The sequence below is a fragment of the Sceloporus undulatus genome, chromosome 2, assembly GCF_019175285.1.
Source record: "Sceloporus undulatus isolate JIND9_A2432 ecotype Alabama chromosome 2, SceUnd_v1.1, whole genome shotgun sequence".
In the NCBI taxonomy this organism is placed as follows: Eukaryota; Metazoa; Chordata; class Lepidosauria; order Squamata; family Phrynosomatidae; genus Sceloporus; species Sceloporus undulatus.
In genome coordinates this window covers 244869398-244893166 of record NC_056523.1, presented here as the reverse complement: position 1 = coordinate 244893166, position 23769 = coordinate 244869398, and the positions used below count along the sequence as shown (strand labels likewise).

At 40.1% G+C, this 23769-nt stretch overlaps 1 protein-coding gene across 1 annotated transcript in view; it reads right to left on the bottom strand.

Moving 5' to 3' along the window:
- TMC1 (transmembrane channel like 1) overlaps nt 1–23520 on the bottom strand; it is a 69721-nt gene extending 46201 nt beyond the window's left edge. The window contains exons 1-5 of the mRNA XM_042447901.1: nt 23434–23520; nt 14706–14796; nt 13037–13118; nt 11499–11605; nt 8244–8342 (exon numbers count right to left, since the gene is read on the bottom strand). Coding sequence (XP_042303835.1) covers nt 8244–8342; nt 11499–11605; nt 13037–13118; nt 14706–14796; nt 23434–23459 — 405 coding nt within the window. The 5' untranslated portion in view covers nt 23460–23520. The remainder of the gene's footprint in view (nt 1–8243; nt 8343–11498; nt 11606–13036; nt 13119–14705; nt 14797–23433) is intronic.
- Between the last annotated feature and the right edge of the window lie 249 nt (nt 23521–23769).

Here is a 23769-nt window from a genome sequence, read left to right as displayed (position 1 = left end):
GAGAGACTTGTGTGACTTGGTCTCCTGGAGTCTAAATCCAATACTGACAGCATTATACCACCCTGGCTCTCCATATATATATATATATATATATATATATATATATATATATATATGTCAGCCCTCTCTTTTCACAAGGGATCTGTTCTGGACCCCTTGTGTGAAAATTGAGACTCACTGATATTCAAGCCCCGTAGGCTTGAATGGGGTGCATGCCCACAAGCGTGTGCAGGGCACACGCCGTGGGGGCATGCCCCACTGAAATTAATGGAGATCGCCCCTCTATGAATATTCAAGACTGTGGATCTCAGGTCCACAAGAGTAGAGGGGCGACTGTATACACACCAAGTATCGAACCACCACTCAGCTATGGACACCCACAAGTCATACTCTCTAAGCCTCAGAGGAAAGCAATGGCAAACGCATTCTGAACAAATCCTGCTAAGAAAGCCTCATGATAGGCTTGACTCAGGGCACATGTACACTGTAGAAATAATGTAGTTAGACATCACTTTAACTGTCATGGCTCCATCCTACAAAATCCTGGGATTGTAGTTTTGTGAGGCACCAGTGTTCCTTCGAGAGAAGGCTAAAGACCTTATAAAACTATAAATCCCAGGATTCCATAGGATGGAGTTACAACATCTAAAGTTGTTCTCAAACTGCATGATTTCTAAAGTGTAAATGCGCCCTTAGAGTTGTCATAAGTTGGAAACAACTTGAAGGCATATAGAGACAATTATATTAATTAAGTTGGTCAAGGTTGTTTTCCATTATTAAGGAACAAACCGCATATATTTGGTAAAGGCAGACAAAAATAATTCATATTATGGGACAAAACTTTTTTCCATTTATTTTTTAAGGTACATCAAAGCCATTCCTTGATGAGCATCACATAGCTGCAAAGCTTGCAAGTGGCCATAACAAATTCAAATCAGACACCAGAGTTCATTGTGTGCCCTTGTAATCTGCCATTGGCCCACAGATGAATTGGAAAGGGCTTTAATTGAGTGTGGTAAAGCAGAGAGGCTTAGTCCACGCACAAGTGAAATGCATCTATTCCCTTTCCTTCTGCTGTTTAGCTGCTGGTTTTTTCTTAAAAGTAAACCATTAGTAGATTAAAATGTCAATAGGCTAACATCCTTCTGTTTCATTTAATCGCAAGCCATGCATTTGATGTATTGTGACTGTCAGGCTGCCTGAGATGAGTCAGAGTCTTTGCCTGCTAAGCCTCATTTGCAATCCCAGCTGTGGTGAAAATGAAATATTAACACATGACAAGTAAACATTAATAGATTTCTAGAGTGGTTATCAATCTGCTTCCTCTATTGCACTGGATACCCACAACATCCTCTGCTGAGAACTCCTCGGTTGTTACTGTTGTAATTATATCCAGTACATCAGTGGTGTATGAAAGGAATACCACAGCTGCCACCTATCTAATGTTGTTTCTTTTTGGACAATGCCCTCAACAAATATTACACTAGATGTGTAATGCTTGTCACTGAAAAGACACATAAATTTATGTTCATTAATTTCATTCCTTCCCTTTAATCTCTCCTTACCAGAGGAGTCAAAACAGCAATGATGCTAAATCAGGGCATATTCTCCAATATTTCACAGAGGAAAACCGGGACACATGGGGCCAAGCAACCCAAGTGCAGCCAAGATGGCAAAGGTTACTAATGAGGAAGAACACACAAGCTAGGAGAGGCTGCAGCAGTTTGTTTTTGCATGAGACTACTGGGAAGGGTAAGATTCTGCCCCTACTGTGTTGACTGAGTGCAAACAACTTCTGTTCTTTGAACTCAACTTCCAGCAATTGAAATAAAGTAAGAACAAAATGAGAAAGTGGGAGGAAGAAACAGAAACTGGGACACTTTAAAAGCTGCTGAAAAAGTGGGATAACAGACAATTAAATCAGGATTGTCTCTGTCAAATCTGAAGACTTGGAGGGTATGAATCAGGGGAGCTGTGAGCTCTGTGAGGCCCTCAATTTGTTTGGTAGCCCCTGGAACCTTCACTTGCTCCCCTACATTTGTGGGAGAAAAAAGGGGGAGAATTACACCACAGGGATGTGTGGCTTTCCTCAGAAGCAAAGCATATTCCTGCATCTTGATTTATCAGAAAAATCAACAACAACAAAAAGCTAGGAGAATCCTCCGGCTGTTCCTGGTTTTGTGAAGTGGAGGTAGTGTTGCTCCTGGAAGATCTGGTGTGGAAAATGATTCATGGATCTTCTGAGGTTGCCTTCCCAATTCTAAATATATCTTTGCATTTAACAGATAGGGCTTTTTAAAATAAGTAACCGGCAATGAGGTCTCAGTTCTCATAACCACAGCAAATATAGGTGAATATTCTGCACTCTGTTCTGCACTGCTGTGATGGAAAATAGGAGATAATACTCCAGTGTTCCTTTGGAATGTATGCTAAGTCATGTTGTTGTAAAAGGGCTTTTTTATTTGTTCAGCTGATGCATTTCAGGTGTAAACCCTTCTTCGCGAGCTGTAAAATTACAAGGATTATACATTTATTGGCAAGTGTTATATACAATTGTTTTTTTAAAAGAATAATTAATTATTAAAAATATTATCAGGGAAATTCCTGATTTAATTATAAATCTTTACAACAACACAGCTTAATATACATTTTGTTCCACAAGAACACTGCAATATATTCCCCTCCTTTCCAGCATTCCACAGTGTTCTTTCCCTCCACCTCCAACTCTCCCCTGCATTGCTGTGACCCTAAAGAACACCCCTTTTCTGAACCTGCAATTTTTGGAGGAGGAAAAATCTCCCAGTGGCATCAATTTCCACCTCAAGTAAATAACCGATTACAACAAAGGATTCTTCCTCAGAATTTCAGCAGAAAAGGGTTAATTTCCCCTTCCTCAAACGATAAGTATTAGCACAATCACCCTTCCCAAGTTGTGATTTCATTTTAAAGATGGATCTAACAATCACATCTAATTTGGCCCTAAGCTGCTGATCCATGAAGACTGAAAGAGTAGGGGGAACTGAATCTTCAGTCCTTCCACCCGTCTTTCCTCTGCTTGGTTCTCTTTACTTCAGTGCATCATCGTGACTTCTGGCACAAAAGGATTCTCAGCAGGATTCCTAATTTGTTTAGGGAAGAAATCATAAGGCATCACAGACAAAGGATGTTAAGGAACAACCTTAGAATGTTCACCTATGTGTTATTCTTTTAGGCAGAATTTGAGAAACTGATCATCTTCACTCTTTCTATTTATTAACTTTGTGTTGTTATTTTTAACATTCCTTGCTTTTCAATTTTCCAGCATTTCAAAAGGGGCTTCCACTTTAGGATAACTGCAAATTAGCACAACTTTCAAGCATCACAGGCCAAATATAACAAACAATTTAAATGCCAGAAAAGCAGCATGAAATCAGAAAAATAGAAAGACATATTGAAACTCAAAACCCGCAGTTAAGGGCTGAATCACAGTTCAATTACAGTGGAGTATTGAGCTCTATTATTTTCTCAAATAAGACATATTTTGGTAGTTATCAAAATTATTTGTAGAAAGCTGTTTGGTAAACATAAATTTGATTTTAACAATAATCGCAGGAAGTGTTTTGATATTCCATGCTTTGTTTTCTAACCTTTATACCAACTATAGCTGGATATTCAAAGAGATTTCCCTACAATTATCTTCAAAAATTAGGAACAATTACTTATTCAAGGTGGACTGAATTTGACTTTTTACTTATACCGGTAATGGAAATATAGTAGTGCCATTTTGAAACAAAACTTCCAAGTGTGTCAGACCCGACCACAGCGGTCATCCTATCATGGTAGTACACCTGACTGATATCACCAGGTCTTTCTTCGGTGAAATAAAGGACTGTGAGGGGAAATGATGCCGGCACATCTTTACCCTTGCAATCGTACAACGCTACTGTCATGAAAACGCTGCTAATGTTGAGGACCATCCCTACCATAAGGTAAGTGATGGAGCCACCAAAATTTAGTTAGTTATCAGTGCATTTTTACTGCCAGGAGGAGAATACGGAGGTTTCTTGTAAGATATTCTTTCTTTGGTGCCAAAATAATTTGACTGGATAGCCTAGCATCCAGTCCTAGCATTGTTAGTGACAGAATATTGAAACCTATTCCTTCTTAAGTAATAGTGTTTCACCAGTTCTCTGTGGAGAGTTCAGATAGTTATTTCCTGTGCCCCAGTGCAAGATTTTCTTCTATGAAACTACCAGAAAATATGTCCCTCTGAGTTTCTTATCCTAACCAACTGGCTATCCAGCTCAGTGAAACCGTAGGGTCAAACTCTATGAGAAACAGCTTAGGGAGCTGGAGAGCTCCCATGGAGACATTATTAACTCGGTGAAGGGAGTATTAAGAGGTGATATAATAACCATATTTAAATAACAGAAGGGATGTCATGTAGGAGTGAGCTTGTTTTCTGTTTCTGTAGAGACTAGAACATGAAGCAATAGGTTCAAATCAGAAGAAAAGAGATTCCACCTATACATTAGGAAGAACCTCTTTACTGTTCAACAGTGGAACAGACCATCTCAGAGTTTGGTGGACTCTCAGTCTTTGGAGGTCTTTAAACAGAAGTTGGTCATTTTGTGGAGTGTTTAGTTATGTATTCCTGCATGGCAGGGAGTTGGAGAAGATAGTCTTTGTGTTCCTTTCCTTCTCTATGATTCTGTGAATGGAAATATGTAGATCTGATTTCTGTAAGGTATGGAATCCACCTCTCCTTAGTTTGAACTTTAAAAGAGCAGTCCAAGAATTCTACTCTAAATAGTTACTATATGTTGAATAGCTCCAGTAAAGTACATTCTAAAACTGGGAGCAGACCCACTGCCCCACTGACCTTGAGAAAACTGCTTCTCCTACCTAAGATATCATGTAGATCAGGTCTGGGCAATTGTGGCCTATTGGACTACAACTCCCATCAGCTGTAGCCAGCATAACCCCAGCTGCAGTCTGATGGGAGTCATAGTCCAACAACATCCGGCAGACCAAAGTTGTTGTAGAATACCAAAATAGTGATTGTTAATACCATGGCTATAAGTCAGCAACTCTCCATATGTGAACTTGTAGAAGGTATCGAGTACCATAATGTGCAGTGGCATACAGGTGAGCAAACAGTGATGCTTTGATATTCATTTTCAAGTTTGAAATCCATGTACCTTATCATATTACAAATACCATTTAAACACATTGCCCTTAAAAACAAGGTTGTTATGCAGCACAGGAGCAGGTTTTAAGGAGAAAATACATATGGAAAATCATTGCATAGATCTTTCCACCATGCTCCTTTGGATCACAGCTTCTATCTTAAGCTATGGTTCTTTGCCAATACCATTCCTGCTGTTTGTCTTCAATTAATTTCTACTCAATGTGCAATTAGGAGCCAATTTTGATGTAATGTTTTTACTCTACAGAGGAACAGATGCGAAAGAGATTACATCAGAATATGGATTTTACATAGAAAAGCTGTGAACAGATTATTGTATTGCTGCCAGTTCCTGCTTCCAGATCTTTGCTACAAAATTTCTGCAACACATTGAGCCAGAGTGTTCTTGTTGCTCATGAGACTTCAGAACTGAGAAGAAAGATTCCATATCCTGTCCAGAAGTGTCCAGTAGCCCACTTGGGTAAGTTGAGGCCTATCTAAACAATACTTCACTTGCTCAGGATGATGCTTTAAGTGGTATTTCTGGGAGCACACTATTTGGCTGGGGTGACCTCACGAAAAAGAGAACTTAGCCCCTGTATTGTTCATATGTATGTGGAGGTGGAGACCCCTTTGTCTGTTGGGAACCATTCTGTTATTTTTCTGATCTGACGGTGGCTTCTTGTCTTTGCTACAGATTCCTCATAAGGAGTATCAGATGTAGAATCTGAGTTCATTCCATAGCTTTTTTGATCTATACATTCAAATGTCTTGCTGTAGTCTATGAAACACATGATGATTCTTTTTTGGAATTCTTTGGTATGCTCCATTAGCCATCGTATCAGAAAAAGAGGTAATAAGATAGGAGGAAGGAACATTAACAACCTAAGATATTTGGACAACATCATAATATTAGCAGAAGACATTAAAGAATTGGAACAATTAATAAGGTAGGTCAAAGATGAAAGTGCAAAGGCAGGTCTGATGCTGAACATAAAGAAAACAAAAAAAAATGACTACAGAAGAAATATACAAATCCAAGCTAGACAACGAAGAAACTGAAATAAAGAATTCTCATATCTAGGATCAAAAATTGACCAGAATGGAGACTGCAGTCAAGAAATAAAAAGACTAAGAACAGGAAGGGCAATTATGAAAAAACTGAACAAGATACTGAAGAGCAAAGACATACAACTGAGCACTAAAGTCAGAATTGTCCAGGTCATTTTGTTCCCAATTACTATGTAAGATGCAAGAGCTGGACAGTGAAGGAAGCAGACAGAAAGAAAATCAACTCGTTTGAAATGTGTTGCTGGAGAACAGTGCTTAGGATATTGTGGACAGCCAAGAAAGCAAACAAATAGATTCTTGAACAGATCAGACCAGAGCTCTTCTTGGAAGTGCAGATGACCAAGTTGAGACTATCATACGAAAAGGCACAGATCACTAGAAAAAACAATAATGCTAGGAAAGGTAAATAAAGGCAAAGGTAAACAAAAGAGAGGAAGATCACAGACCAGATGGATAGACTCGATGGGGGGGGGGGGAATATGTGCAAGGGCTTGCAGGATCTGGGCAAGGCAGTGGAGAACAGAGATTCTTGTTGATGTCTCATCCACAGAGTCACCATGAGTTGGTGGCAGCTAACAACAACAACAACAACAACAAAAGCTTGTTGTCCAAGCTTCCCTCCTCCATAAAAGGTACAGAAACCCTGTTTGCTGTAGCTACCCTGGTGGAGCAGCTACGCATAGAACCTGAAGACCACCAAGCTGTTCCTCAGCTAGGGCTACCTGCAATACAAGACAGCCCTCTCTGCTGTCAGACCGCTTCAAGGCTGACTGGTACATTGAGACAAGCTCATCTTAAATATTTTGAGATGTGGGCCTCTTATGAGACCTTCCATGCTTCCTCAAGATTAGAGATCTTATGGGAGTCTGGAACTCACTCAAGACCTGAGGCAGGTTTTATATAGGGCTGCCCCATGTTCTACTCCCCTCAGTCACCTGGGCCCATAGGACAAGCAGTAAAAAGAGCTAATACCAACTACACTTGCAACACATGGACCCCCACAACATCTGGTATGCCATCTGAGGCCATTTTGCTGTGCATCAAACGTTCATGGTTCAGTCTGTTGTTAGCACAGCTGGCACCTGCTCTTTCTCCTCCTACCTGATTAAATTCATGGTGTGTCCCCCGCCCAAAACAAAACATCTGCAAAATAGTGAGGACCTGGTCCCCCTTCTGGACTGCTGGGCCCATTAATTTGTACCAGCTTCGCCTCCCTCAGCCCCTTAACAGAAGCAAATGTTTTCTGTTCCACTCTTAGCAGCTCTTGACAGTAATCTGCCTCCTCTTCTCCTGCCAATAAGGACAAGGACAAAGGATCAGCCGCATGGCACTTTAAACAACGGCAGAAAATTCCCACAGTAATTTTTACACATTCTGGTATGTAGGTTACTGTAAATCCCATAGCAGTTGGTGATGTGAACAATATCCTTGATCCCTGTGGGTTAAAAAGATGTGAAACACATGACTGGGAGCTTAGCTCTTCTTTCTCCTCATTTATCTTTCTGTAGCTCTCTTGTCACTGTCTGTTTGCAGGCTTGTTATTGCATATATCCACAGAGGGCCAAATTAATCCCTCAGTGCAATTCTGCTGCAGCAAATCCACCTACAGTGAGTGGGTTTTATACCATGGAACTGGCCTTGACTCATTCAACATGGTGGTCCTTGGGGCTCTCAGCATGATGCCATGTCAACTTAATAAATATAAAACGAAATGGCAGGTCTTCAACAGTGCTCTGATTCATTGGCTGAGCTATTTTTCACATTTCCTTTTTACCATATTGTTTTTGTCAGAAATCGCAGTGACTAGTCAACATAAAGGGTCATTTCATGTCATGGGAAAGTTCTATGGAGATTTGGTGTCATATCTGATCCATTTCCCCCAAATTATTTTGAATTTATGTCTTTTCAGTCTGTCTTTTTAAATTCTACCTACCAAATTAGGGAACTTGATCAATGAGATGCTGGGAAGCAAGATAAATACTTAAAAAACAGGGTGTAGACTCACACTAAAGTCCCACAAAGTAGCAAAGTTCATAGCACTTGCTTCTTCAGCTCTTGGCACCGTTTTTCTTGGTAATGTCCCATATGGCTTCCCCATCAATGCCTATATTCAAGCACAGGAAAAAAAATATTTAGAATTTTAAATGCAACATAAGCCAAGGGCGGGGGGGGGCATAACTGCTATCAGACCTAGGAGGTTATTGCATTGCTTTTAAAGTGCCTTATCCTTGATGGGCTAAAGGTATATTTAATTTTAAAACCAGGTGTTTTCGCACTCACCAATGGCCAGGCAAATACAACCCGTATGCAACGTGCATCCCAGCCATGCTTATTCAGCAGCTTTTCAAAAATAAGATTTGCAATTTGCTTCCTTAACATTAAAAATATTGAAATGATACAGATGAAAAATTACACTCTATGGCAAATCATATGAGTGAAATATCTAACATTCAAGTTTCGGCATCATAGACCTAGTTTTGCATTAGGAGAAAAAAGAATCAAGAATTTAATCATATGCAAATCTAATTTCATTTATTTTAGCAGTCATATTTTTTCAAGTGAATTTAAGACAGAACATAGATTACACATCATCAGATATTTCCTGAAGAATGGGTGAAACTACATGGAATCTTGCTCATCTGTAGCAACACTGATCTCTCTGTGCATCTCCTATTCTGCATTTCCATGGAGCTTTGAAGGAAGGCCCTTGAATGTAAACCTAATGTACCAAGATACATATATCATAGAAGCTCCAGAGCTTTGAAAGGTTCTAATTTGGGGGTGGGCAAGGGGATTATGGAAGTTGTCGTACCAAAAGAGGAACTTTTCCACACACTGAAGCTAGATTGCATATTGGCAAGAACAAAGTATACATCACATATTTCCTAGCCTCAGTTCCATGCTATAATATTGAAATTATTTCTCTTAAAGTAGGTGTGGCAAACTCTTTAATATTTTGTAGTTAATTAGAACATGCTAACACTCAGTTTCTCACTATCAGATGGTCCCCTGCCCTGTGTGCAGTGCTTGCATATTGTTGAAGACCTACAGTATTGTTCAGCTGATTTTCAATAGTCTCTCCTGCACTGATAGAAAAGACAAGGAATTGTGTTGGATTGTTGTCATATGCCTTCAAATTGCCTCTGACTTATGGTGACATATATCCTAGGGTTTTCTTGGCAAGAATTTTTCAGAGAAAATTTGCCATTGCCTTCCTCTGAGGCTGAGAGAGTCTGACTTGCTCAAGTGGATTGCCAGAGCTGAGCAAGAATCTGAACCCTAAAATCCTACTCCCATATTCAAACTGCTACACTATCATGGCAAAATATACTAGAAAGATAATGGTGCTCCACAATATGTTGTCAGCAGGTTATATGACAAGAAATCTGTGCTTTCCCAGGCATGGTAGCTGGTAGCTTTCACATCAATTAAGGTGTGAAAATCTTTCCATGTCTTAGTTTAGACATTAAGGAAGATATACAACATGCTGGATCTATTTTGGAGATAAGGGTCACCAACTTGAATAGTTCCTCTAAAGGTTGTACTAAATGCTAGAGCAGATTAAACACTCCACCTTCATGGAAGCCACCAGACACCACTGAATATGTTTGCACAGGCCTGGTTGAACATCTGCTGTGGTGCATCAAGGTTCTGTCCTAAGTTCCATGTTGTTTAATTTCTTTATAAATGACTTAGATGATGGCATGGAAGGCATGCTCATTTGCAGATAACACCACATGGGTGAGGTGGTAGTTAATACTCCAGAGGACATGTTCAGAATACAAAATAACCTTGACAGAATGCAGAAATATAGGTTGGGTGACAACTGGCTTGAAAGCAATGGCCCAAAACGCACAGGCCAGGAGTGAACTGGGGCTAGAGTGGCCAGAGGTTGCTCCAAGCCACCAGTTGCTTCACCTCAAAGTGAAAAGGATCTAAGGCCTTAGTAGATCACAAGCTAAACATAACTCAGGAGTACAATGCAGTGGCCAAAAAAGCCAATCCAATTCTCTGCTGTACCAGTTGGAGCATAGTGTCCACTATGTTCTGCTTTGGTCAGACCTCACCTGGAATACTGTGTCCATTTCTGGGCACCACAGTTCCAGAAAGGATATTGAAAAGCTGGCACATATCCAGAAAGAGCAGCCAAGATTATTAAATGGATTCAAATGATAAGAAAAGAGATTCCGCCTAAACATTAGAAACATCTTTACTTTAAGAGCTTTTTCACAGTGTAACAAACTACCTTACTAGGTGATAGATTCTCCTTCTCTGAAGGTCTTTCAAGAGAGGTTGGATGGGCATTTTTCAGGAGTATTTTAGTTGTGTATTCCTGGATGGCCCTCATGATCTCTTCAAATTAAGATTCTGGAATTCTGTCCACAAAAGCAGACAGAATCAATGTTCTTTTTACACCCAGTGCTTTGACAAGCAGTGTCAAAAGAAGGAGCTGCAGACAGTGTTGGATTAATGCACAATGGAGAAAAACTAGAGTTTATAGCCACAAATTATGAGGGGACTTTATATCTCAAAATTATTTCATTTTTTTTTTTTAAAAATATGTCAGAATAATACACATGTCTTTGGTCATGCTATGAAATGTCGTAAAGCAGATATAGATTATAGGCTCATCATGTTTTAATCTAAACCTTGGTACAGCAGGGACAACAAAGTGCATTAACCCCCAAATCCTGGGAGACCTGAGCCTTGACAGCAGTGTGTCAGTTCTAGCAACTCGCATTGAGTACAATATTAATAAGGGGTGTCTTCAAAAGTAAAGGTGAAATGGATGAAAGATGGAAAGTTAATCAGTAGGGATGTGTAGCAGAAAACAGCTGACCCTAGTAGACAGGGAAAACTGGAGCATATCTTGCATAAAAAAGGTTGTAATCATTTTGACCAAAGGCATACTACCATACATTTACAGTAAGGGCACAGGTGGAGAATTTGTGGGCCCACCAGATGTTGTACTCCATCTCCCATAATCCCCATCTAGCATGTCCAGTAGTCAGGGAGCATGAAAGCAATATTGCAACATATTGAGGGTCACAGTTTCTCTTGCCTTGATAAATATTTACCATGCCCAGAGTCACAGCTTGATCCAGTGTTGATTTTCTTCATGGGGAAATAATTCTAACCAATGTTTACAGTTCCCACTGCTATAAAGTTGAATATCTGACCTGACCCATGTCCCTGTCTGATAATCAAACCTAAAAAGAAATAGCAAAACAGACTGGCATATTAAGTGAATCATCCTTACCTCAGGCACCATGACAAGACCAAAGGTCAGCCCAAAGAGAACAATATTTATTCCATACATCCAGCGCAGGAAAATGAAGTAAGATGCAACTGAAGAGCCAAAGTGACCTATAAAACATGGAGTGAGATAAAATGGCAACTGAATAATTCTTCATTTTCCCAGTCCCAAGAAAGAAAGAAAATATACATATGTTTGCTTAGCATACATGCAAATATGCTAAAGTTCATGAAAGCTAATGCTAGAGATTTCTTTTTCTTTTTTATCTCAAAAGTGCTACAGGTTTCTCTTATATCATTTTTATGCTGAAACAGATTAACACAGCCATGTCTTTGAACACATATAAATGGTTCTTTATACCATATATAAATGGTTTTTAAGAACTGTTGGTAAAGCCATGGGGAGGTCCCAATTAATGCATACATTAGTATGAGTTATTCATGTGTAAATGTATATTATAAAGGAATTCCAGTCTCCTTTGAAAATGTTAATTGATTGGAAATTTGAAATGGCTGAATGATAACAATGATGGTATAAAACAATGGAATTTAAATTCCAAGGGATTTTAAGAGAATAATTAATACAACTACAGATTTACTGATGTCCCACAAAGCAGGCCGATTGCAAGTCAAGGCATCTGCCAATATCATCCAGGCCATATACTCAGTACATAAATCACTTGAATTGTGCTCATTGACAACAGAGCCTTCACACACCCACAGTCATCCTTGGTCTTTTGGCCTCAATCCTCCCTCCTCCTGACAAAATCTAACCTCCAATCCTCTGGGAGGTACAAACCTCTTCAAGCTTATTCAGCAAATATCAGGGCTGACTAGCTATCTCCACTGCAGCACACTGGCTCCTTCACCCTTTGTAGTTTTGGACAGCTAAAATGATAACTCAAGGAAATTACATTTCATTAATACTTATTTGCAGTAAAACCATGAAAATGGGATGGGCAGAAGCTCAGTCATAGAGCACTTTCATTGAATCATGAAAGTTAACAAATTTAATCCATGGTATCTCAAAGAAGGATTTAACATCATTGCTGCTTCCTATGAAATTCTGCAGTCCATAGTTTACTGAGATACTAGAGAAGCTCTCTGGCCAAGAATTCTAAATACTCTTCACTAAACCTCAAATCCCAGGATTTCATACGTTATTGCCATGGCAATTAACAGGGAACCATAGTATTACAATTATGTGGAGTGGAATGGCCCCTGCTGTCAGTCTCTGTAGAGTAGGAGAACAAGGTATCATCTAGATGTTTTTGGACTGCAGTTCCCATCACTTCTAGTCAGAATAGCCACTGATGAAAAAGGATGGGACTTGCAATGCAGTGACACCTGGACAGCTATAATTCCCCAATCTTAGTATAGAGGCAATGCTGAGCATGATTGACCAAAATCAATCTTAGTAGAAAACAGATTCCAAAATATTGTAGGTGAAATATTGTGAATATTCTCTTCAAACTCAGACTTTTTCATTCAGTATTACTTCTCAGTAACATATCAGTTAATTCTGTTTCCTCCGTCACTTACTTTCAATTTCTTTTATTTTCATTTCCCAGGGTATGCAGGCTGTTTTAAAATTCTCAAAATCACGTTGAAATTTCACCCATTTCTGAAAGGAAGATTACAACAGTAAAGTGGCACATTAGGTAATGTGGTTTTTAAAAAGTGAAGCAAAACATTTCCAACATAGACTCTTTTAGATTAATGTACACACTTCTGTTTATTTTTTTTTAAAAAAATCCATAAAATCCATAACCTGCATATCATCCAAATTGTTAGGAACTAGTTTTGGAACCAATGTTATGCCAAAGAGACAGGAAATGTATTTTGCTTCTATGGGCTCCACACTTTTCTGTTTCCAAAAAACCCAAAAATTGTCATAATTCCATCTGGGATGATCTGAAAATTCTATCTTACATAAAGTGGAGGAGATGATAAAACTTTTAAATCTTGTACATCTACTAATCCTTCATCTGTATCTTTCATCAGCTGAACCACTTTGAGCTTACTGAAAGTTATTTGCCTCTTATTTATTAAAATATTTTTGTCCTATACTACATCCAAAGATTTCAGGGTAGACTGTAGTAAATAAAACAGCTTAAACCCATTTTAAATTGATTCAGCTTCAGGGTTCTGGTCATGTACCAGGTAAACAAGTGAGCCTGGAGCCATTTTGGAGAATTTGTCCATGGGGTCATTCCCACTGGCAGAATAACACGAATTGTGATTTGGCTCTGCTCCGTGTCTGTACCTGATTTCAAAAGATCCCTCATTCTCACTATAAGGTTACACTGAAGCCTCCTCGCTGTCCCCGCCGGCCTTGGCTTTCCCCCTGCCGGCCTCCTCACTGTCCCTGCTGGCCTTGGCACTCTCCAACCAGCTTGTGCTCCATCCCTGGCTTCAAGTCGGGAATCGGGGAAGTCGATGATGGAGCACAAGTCGGAGGGAGAGAGCCAAGGCCAGTGGGTATAGCGAGGAGGCTGGCAGGGGAGAAACCAAGGCCGGTGGGGGAAAGCCAAGGCTGGCAAGAGCCAAGGCTGGCAGGCACGCAGGCAAGGTCGGGGGACCTGGGAGGAGGACGACAGGGGCTCCCTTTTTTAAAAATAAATAAATAAAACTAATCAAAAAATTGATAGATTGGTCAAGCAAGTAGTTGCTTGACCAATCTATTGAGTTTTCGATTAGTTTAATTTTAAAAAATACCAAAAACCAAAAAGGCAGCATCCCTCTGCCATTTGTCACTCTCAACAGAATGAATCGATTCTGATCTGGCGTTCCCACTTATTGGACACACTTTAGAATCAATTCTTCAAAAAAGAACCGCCAAAAATGTGCTATCAGAAAACCCCGGTTCCTTTCCTTTTGCCCCGCTTTATCACAACAGAATTCCATCAAATAAGGATTGAAATCAATTCCCAATGGGAACGAAGGTCGTATAACCCGATTTGCAATTCGCTTTAAATTGTAGTGGGAATGACCCCCCATGTATAGAAACTTTATGCCACTACCTCTGCTATATAAGCAGCATATTTATCTCGGTAAACATGATCACAGCCACAGTGATGTCTGTCAGTGTGTTTAACAATAACTCATCCCAATCCAAATAAGAGTCAAACCATCTACTCTGGTAGAGACAGCTAGAAAAGAGGGAACAAGCTCTCACAGTCCACCCATTTCATAGAAATGATAGCCTTACCTTCATCATCATCACTTTGTAGGCATAAAATTGTTTGCCTTTGCCCTTGCCAAGAGCTCCTTCAAATTTTTCCACAAACTCCTGGGCATCCCTGAAAAAGAAATAGGCAAGTGGGGTGGGTTGAAGAAATCTAATGTTCCTGGGGGCTCCTGGGAGCAGCTTTTTTCCCATTATTGAGAGGGGGGCATTTCTTCAACCCCAAAATATTGTGTATGTGGGTTGTTTGCAGGGGTCAGGGAACAGAAGCAAGGGGTGAAGGCCAGATGTGACTTATGGGATGGACTTTCCCCATTTCTGCCTTAGGACAAACCACATATTATGTTAAGTGCCACTAAAAATAGCAGTTTTGTATTTTGTTTTCTCATCATTACTATAGTAGAACCTCCCTGTGGTCTGGCATACCCAGGTTCTGTATTTCCCCATCAATGTGCCAGAAACAGCCAAGAATATGTTGTCAGACATAGGCAGATGAAGCAAGAGGGCATCAGGACAAGTGGTACTAGATGTCACATAGTTTGAATATATGTTGTTGTGGTGGTGGTAGTAGTGGTGTGCCTTCAAGTCATTTCCAACTTATGACAACTTTAAGGTGAACTTATCATGGGTTTTCTTGGCAACAGTGGGTTTGCCTTTGCCTTCCTCTGAGGCTGAGAGAGTGTGACTTGTCCAATATAATCCAGTGGGTTTCCATGGCTGAGCAGGGATTCAAAGCTTGATCTCCAGAGTCATAGTCCAATGCTAAAACCATTCCACCAGACCAGCTTGAAAATAGCTTGTTCAAATCATTAGCTTTCTTTTCCCCAGCAAGTCAGATATATCCACATTACATTAAAATTATAAATTAATTAATAATGATAATTTGTTTTATCTATATACTGCTATTCCAAAGATCATAGCGGTGAACAGCAAGTAAGCTAATTAGCAAGTAAGCTAATTTGCCCCCAACAGTCTGGGTACTCATTTTAGCGACCTCGGAAGGATGCAAGCCTGAGTTGAGCTTGGGCCCTTTTGCTGGTCTTGAACTCGCAACTTTGTGGTTTTGAGTGAATGGCTGCAGTACAGGCATTTAACCACTGCGCCACCAGAGGCATAACTTCACTCCTGTTGCAGAGCATTGTAACTTTTAAGGTTACTTTTACAATTACAGGAATGTGTCATCAATAAATGTGGGATGTTCTATCAATAAATTGGCGCGCTTATTACATCTGCCCTGTGGCGGAAAAAGAACCTGCTTTTCCTGGGTTCTTTTTCCTCTGGAGGGAAGCTGTGCTTCCCTCCTGGAGAAAGTAGGCCACTGGCAGGCCACCCTTTTGGGGCAGTCTGTCCCAGGTCACAGTTAGCTATAATGAGTTGCTTCTGGATAACATGAGTGAAATGATTCTAGGTGAAATTAAACTGTTATCCCTTTCAATGTCGCATTTCTTAGTTAATTTTTTCAGGTCATTTTTAAGAAGCATTTTGAGTGGATTTTCCCCTGTTTTATGTCATTCTTTTATCAGTTCTAGGTTTTCTCACCCCAACCATGGAAAAACTGTGGACAAAGGGTAACAGAATAATTTGACTTTCCATTGCTGAAATGAGTAATGGAAACAAATCATTTTAGCATTATAAGAGGTAATGAGAATGAGTGACTTTTTAAAGGTAACTTTACTGCCTTTGGCAGAGTTATCCAAGAAGATGAGGACTCGGAAGTTAAAAGTAAAATAAAATAACCAGAGCAATGCAAATTAGCCTTTATTGCACACAAAAGATTTGAAAAGCCCCTGTCAGAGTGAAGCACAAGTATTCTCCAGCAACCTGCTCATCAGCAGCACCCATGGACTATTTTCCTGGCGAAATCAAATTGGTTATTTGACAGGTACTTCAATGCATATCTCAATAAGAATTTCATTTTAGAAAGTATTCCTGCCAGACATCTTCAGACAAAATATATGAAAAGCCACTCTGCTGCCTGAGTAAAATTTCCCAAAAGATGTACAAGCAAGGGGTAATGATGTAAAGAATGTGTGTGCTATTATGTTCAATGAGCTAATTAAAACAAAGTCTTCATTGCTGCTGCAGTCATCAAGCTGCTACCACAGAGTGCTTTATCCTTTGTTCACCTCAAGTTCTCCACTAGATACTGGCTGCTTTTATATAACAATGACTTCATTCTCATAAACCATACTATCAAATCTATGCTTTGGGGAAGTTGCGTGTTTGGACTAAAACTCCCAGTATCCCCCAACATGCTGGCCGGGGAAATTCTGGAAGCTATAGTTTAAACATGGCACTGTTCCAAGTTCTGATGATGATGATGATGATGATGATGATGATGATGATGATGATGATGATGATGATGATGATGATGGTAATAATTTATATTCTGCTTTTTCACAGGGAATCAAAGTGGATCACAATAGTAAAATGACACAGCATACAATTAAAATTACAATTAAAAAGACAGATCCAAAAACCCAGCCCCCCCCCCCCATCATAAAAGCATAAGTGCAAGCCATAAAATTGGATTAAACAGCAGATTGTATAAAACATGCCAATACAAGCATAATAAAAAAGAAAATAAAAAAACTTGTGGGTGAAAAATAATAGTTGTGTCCCTGAAATCTTCATTCAAGAAAAAGCAAAAAGAATATTCCAAGGCTATTTACTTTTAACAGGGGATGGAGTACCTCTGATTCTAGGGCCATATATGGTCCTGGGATTCAATTCATGTGGCCCTTGGTCTAATTTCAAAATTCCTCTGCAGGCAACCAGTCCACATTGTTCCTTCCCTAGAAGGCTGCTAAATTGGGGAGGGGGGCAAGATACTGCAAGAGAAGGAGTTGAAACATATAAAGAGATAGAACCAAGAGAGAATCGGCACATGGAAAGGAGAAGAACACAATCCCCCACCAACTCAGGAAAGAGATCTGCTGCCTTCCTGTTTCCTTGCTGCTTTTTATCTCTCCTGGCGAATTGCTGCCTGTTCTAGACACCTGCATTTCTTGCAGACCCAGACCCCAGGTACTCAGCCAGCTTCTGGCTAATAACTCAGAGGAGCACCTGTCCCCTTTGCAAGGGGAAAAAATCTGGGTGCACCAGCTGCACCTGTTCCTTGAGATGTCAGATCTGGCTATGGGGACCCATTCCTTGATTACATCCCATTTGGACTATTTTAACACACTCCACATGGAGCTGCCTTTGGAAACTGAAAATTTCCACAGGTCTAAAATGATGGAGCCAGAATGCTGATCAGGGCCAGTTAAAGGGAGCATCTAACTCCCTTGTTAAAACAGCTTCACTGGCTACCAGTTTGTTTCCAGGCACAATTCAAAGTGCTGGTCATGACCTATAAATCACTATATGGCTTAGGTCCAGTCTATCTGAAAGACTGTAACTTTCTTTATCAACCTGCAGGGGCCCTAAGTCTAGAGGGGAAGGCTTTTTCTTGGTCCTGCTACCATCACAGGCTTGCCTGGTGGGTACATGAGACAGAGAATTCTCAGTGGCTGCTCCAACTGTGAGCTGCTTTGGGTCTCACTCTGGGAGAAAGCTGACATACTAATGAAATAAATAAATAAAATAAGACAGAAGAGGGTGGCAGGAAGAGAGAGAGAGAGTGAAGGCTGAAGCTTGATAGTTTGGGTTCTGGCTCCATACAACCTTGCCATTGCTAGCATATGACTGCCAGGTTATTCCCAAGGGAATGTGGCCCTTGATGGGAAGGGGGATATTCCCAGCCCCTGCTTTAAATCCATCAAGTTGCATAAATACATTAATCAATACAGTTGCAAAGTACTGTGCAGTTAGCTGCACAGTAATCTGGAGCCATTATTGAAGGGGTTCGTGGAGGGAAGTGCCAAGGTAGGCTTGATGTTGAACATTAAGAAAACAAAAATAATGACCATGGAAGATCTACAAGAATTCATCCTAAATAACAAGAAAATTGAAATGGTCAAGGAGTTCCCATACCTTGGATCAAACATTGAGCAGAACAGATACTGCCATCAAGAAATTAGAAGGCTAGGAATAGGAAGGGCAGCTGTGAAAGCACTAGACAGGATCCTAAAGTGCACAGATATAAATCTGAAAACAAGTAAGGATCATCCAAGCTATTCTGTTCCCCATCACCATGTACAGATGTGAGAGCTGGACAGTGAAGAAAGCCAATAGAAAATCAACCCATTTGAGATGTGATGCTGGAGAAGAATGCTGAGGATACTGTAGATGGCCAATAAGACAAATTGGTTTTAGAACAGACCAACCCTGAACTCACCCTGGAAGCCAGGATGACTAAAGTGAAGCTGTTATACTTTGGCCCCATCATGAGAAGTCATGAATTATTAGAAAAGACAATAATTAAAGGAAAGGTAAACCATTGAAAGAGAGGGAGATCACATGCCAGATGGTTTTACTCAATCAAAGAGGCTATGGGCCTGACCCTGCAGGACCTGAGCAGAGCAGTGGAGGACAGAGGTCTTAGCTCTCATTCATAAAGTCACCATGAGTCTAAGGTCAACTCAACAGCAACTAACAACAAGATGCACATTCAGTTACAACAGCATACTGTATATAGCTATCTATAAGAAACAATCAATGTATACAGGTCTTGAACACTATCAACGAGATAAGTGAAACTCCAGCTGCAACAAGTTTCAGAGGAGTGTGGTATCTAGTGAACGGAGTCTGTATTGGTGAGGTCCAACAGCCCAGTGGCAGTGTCAGGATTTTAGAACTATCCTTTTCACATCCCACAATATGGCCACAGACCATTAATCTGAGACACAGTTGAAAATGTCAAAGGGTGCCAACATCAGTTGTTTTATAATTATTCCTTACAGTTGTAAACCGCTTAGATACTGCTTAGGCAGTATGAAGCGGTATATAAATGAAGCTTGTTTGTATATTAGCTAACAACAAGGATTCATGGAAGCTAGAGTCCAGTAACATACAGTTGCCCATTTCTGAAATTTCTGAATGAGTGTGAAGTTCTTTGAACATCCCATAACAGTATGTAAATACTAGTGATTAATACATGGTGCCTGTCTATTTATAAAGCAATTTTTAAAACAAAAACAAAACACACACACACATGTGCACACCCTTGTACATCCTTACTCAAAGGCAGGAAAGTGTCAGAAACATGGGAAATACAAAACTGGGTTTTGTAACTGGTTGGATCATGTGTTATGGTAAAATTATCACTAGGCCCAAGCGTACTCCCTTAGCTAATCCATGAAAGCATTATTAAATTCAAAGAAGCATTAATCTAATTACAAACACAAGGGACATCAATGTTTCATGAACACAGGTATTATTGTCCTTAAATGGCCTGGCTTAATAATTAATTATAGGTGTGGGGTTGCAGCTCCTAAAGTGCTAGGTGTACTGTACTGTGGCTGTTTCAGAGCTTGCAGAAGTAGGGAATGAATTACCAAATTGAAGAGGCTACTACTAAGGAAGAGGATTCAAATGTGTTGCTCAACTTTTCAGTAACAGGTCAAGATGGTTCCAGGCATCAGCTCAAATCTCATTAAAGAGAAATGTGATGTTAATATTGAACAGATGGACTCTTCCAGGTCAACTCATTTAAAAGAGTGGGTTTTTTAAATGGCTGCAAATTGAGGGGCCACAAGGTTGCTGTTCCATAAGGAGTATGATTGGGCTATAGTACTGGACTGATGTAGACTATTTGTCCCAACAAAGCAATGTTCCTACTGTTAGGGCCAACAATGGAGTAGGAGCTGGTGGCAGGGGCAGTGAAGCCACTCTGGAAGAACTAGTCTACACGTAAGAGTACTATGCAAATGGTTGGATATTTTTGCACATTCACTTCAATGGTTAAGTATGGCTGCATCCACATGGCAGAAATAATCCGGTTTGGCACCTTTAACTGCCATGGCTGAATGCTATGGAATTCTAGGAATTGTAGTTTGTTATGGCTTGCTCTGGTACCACAACAAACTATAATTCCCCAAATTCCATAGTATTCAGTCATGACAGTTAAAGTGATGCCAAACTGGATTAGTGTGGACATTCACTTTCCTGTGCAAATTCACATCTATTCACCCTCCCTCTGCCAGAAATGCACACCCATCTGAATGCATGCAATAAAGCATTACTGTGGATTTCAGCAGATAATCAGGAAAAACCACGTAGCGTTTTTGCATGGACTTTAAGGTGTTCCCCCGCTCCTAGCAAAAAGCCAAATTTCTTCAAATTGTGTGTGGCCAGATCACATTCTATTCAACAGGAATGAAGATTATTTCCCTTGCAAACAGGGAAGCAACCCAATTTACTGATGTTTTGGCTTTCTTGTCTTATAGGTAATAAAGGGTTTGTTTTAGAACACTGAGCTGGTTCACACGTGCATTTAGTACGTTAGTTTTCTCAATACCTCAATGAACCACATCTGAGTACGTGAAATGATGTCTTTTTTATTGAAACAATAGTAACAAAATGTCCAATGGCACCTGACAGACTGTTTCTTCAGTTTTTTCAGCAACAGCCTACTCCACTGAATGCAGGAAAAACTGCCTTAAAAAGTATTGTCTCTCAAAGGAAATGAAGTAGACACATGTGTGGATCTGTCATGCTTGATCTCATTTAGATGTTCTGTTTTCAACTGCCAACCTATGTTCCAATTTAGAACAGCATCACAATATGAGATTTGTTTCTTTTGAAGCATAAATATATACATATTTATGCATGAATTTGTCAAAACTATGTGTTCTTATTTGTAATCGTCGCCCATAGGTTAAAGTTTGTTTGTACTCATTTTTAAAATGAATTTATTTTAAGACAATTTGTTGTTGTTGGGCTAATCCCATAGCAAGCTCAGAAATATTCAACTTCACATTGTGTTTGGGTCCATGTTGTTTCTGGAAGATGTAAAGAGAGTAATCTCACTTTAAACTGGAGACTCACATTTTTCTTAAACATCCATATCCTGTGGTGTTTGATCTATATGGAACAAACATGAAAATGCAAAGCAGCTCTTTACTGGTACATGGTCATAGAAAAGACCAGCAGACCTTTTCCTTTCTCTAACACAAACCAAACTACTATTGCCTAGCAAATCAAAGATAGGCACCAAGGAAGAAGGAAGAACTATGTAACTTATCTGTGTCATAACAAGGCAGGCCCTTCTGAGTTTCCAGAGGTAGGGCAAGTGGTGACCAGTAGGAGGGCATTTTGGTGGTGAGGTCTGCCATCCTAGATGTGCTGCTTCCATATTAAACTATGCTATTTTAATGCTACTTTGTATTGTCATTCATTGTATTTTACCATAATCTTGTTATTATATAGAGAAATCTTGTAGCACCTTTGAGACTAATTAAGAAAGAAGTTGGCAGCATGAGCTTTTGTGGATTAAAGTCTACTTTCTTAGATGCATTTGGACAGATGCATTTGCATGAGGAAGTAGACTAGTCCACAAAAACTCATGCTTCCAACTTCTTTCAGTTAGTCTCAAAGGTGCTACAAGATCTCTCTACATATTGATTTTACAGTTGCTTGTTATAGTGATATTGTTATTGTTGATAAACCTTGTTATTATGATAAACCATGTTGGGATAAAGTGTGATCAGTTGATTCCTTTAGTTCAGCAGCATACAATTGATGGACATACAGCCTTATCATATGATAAAAGAAAGCCAAGTCAGTGAGAGAAAAGCTTTATCTTTGCTGCTCTGCATGCCATTGAAGCACTTTTATTCTCTTCCCAAGGGAGACGGTCATAAAAGCATGTCTTTTGTCATGCTGAAAAAATCTGTTTGGCAAAAGCATACTTTTATGACTGCCTCCCTTTTGGAAGGAAAACAGAAATGCAATGGCAGGTTACAGACCACCCTCAAGCGGCCGTTTTCCCGCTGCCGCCATTCACTGCGGAGAGAAGCCCCAGCGGCCAGACTGCGAGGCTTCACGGCACAGCGAAAAAGGAGTGCCGAAATGGCACTCCTTTTCAAAACACGGAAGTGGCGCCGTGAGGGGTGAAGCGCGCCCTTGCGGCATCACTTCCGCCGCAACACATCTGGACACTATGCGTCCAAGACGTCAAAATGGCAGCGCCCATGTGGATGGGCGCTGCCATTAAGGACGCGCTCCGCGCGTACTAGGAAGAAGGGCCGTGAGGAAGGTAAGACCCTTCCTAACCCTAATACGGCCCTTCCTAACCCTAGTACGCACAGAGCGCGTACTTTATGGCGGTCTGTAACCCGCCTATGACAGCTGAGGGAAAGGCACATAGAAAGCCACTCCTCTCTTGCTACTTCTCAGCTTCCTTTTGTCATGCAATAAGATTCATAGAAGATGAATATTAGATGCCATATCGTTTATCAATTAACTAATCCCCACATCAGTCTGCAGGGCCACTCCCAGATTCATGGCCTGTCAACTTTAAGAGAAAGGCACCATTGGTGACTGCTGTTTACGTGACTGCTATGATTTGTATCATTACTGTGACTCAAATACTAAGCTGTGGCAATTGACTAGATCATGACAACCTTGGATATAGCCCCCACATGGAGGCACAGGTTGTCATCAAGGAGACACCCACATATATGTGAGCAAACAAATGCTGCCTGGGCTTCATGTATGAATGAATCATGCTATCATCTCCAACAAGTGCTTTTAAGAGGCAGCCACTCACATAGCCCTCCACAGGTGACTGAGTGATCATGTGCTGAAAAATCCAAGAGAACACACCCTACACAAAAAAATGTTTTTGATTATGTAAACAAGAACATACTTCAAGACTTCTAGTTTCTTCTTCATTTTCCAAGGTTTGTTTCGCAGTGTGGCAATTAGCTTCTTTTTCTCTTCCACTGCTTCCTTGAGCTTGGTAATTTCCTCTTCTGTCAGTTCCTCCTCCGAACTCGAATCAGAACTGTAAAAATCGAGAGGGATGACAGGTAGATAAAAGACATGAAAAGGATGGAAGCTTTTCTGGCAAGTTTGTAGCTGATTGAGGGGTTATTTAAGAAACGAGTCAATACTGCTAACTCTTTAAATGAACTTTCTCCATAATATAGTACAAGACTGCTCTAATTTACATTCAGGGTTGTACAATCTGAATTAGTATAAG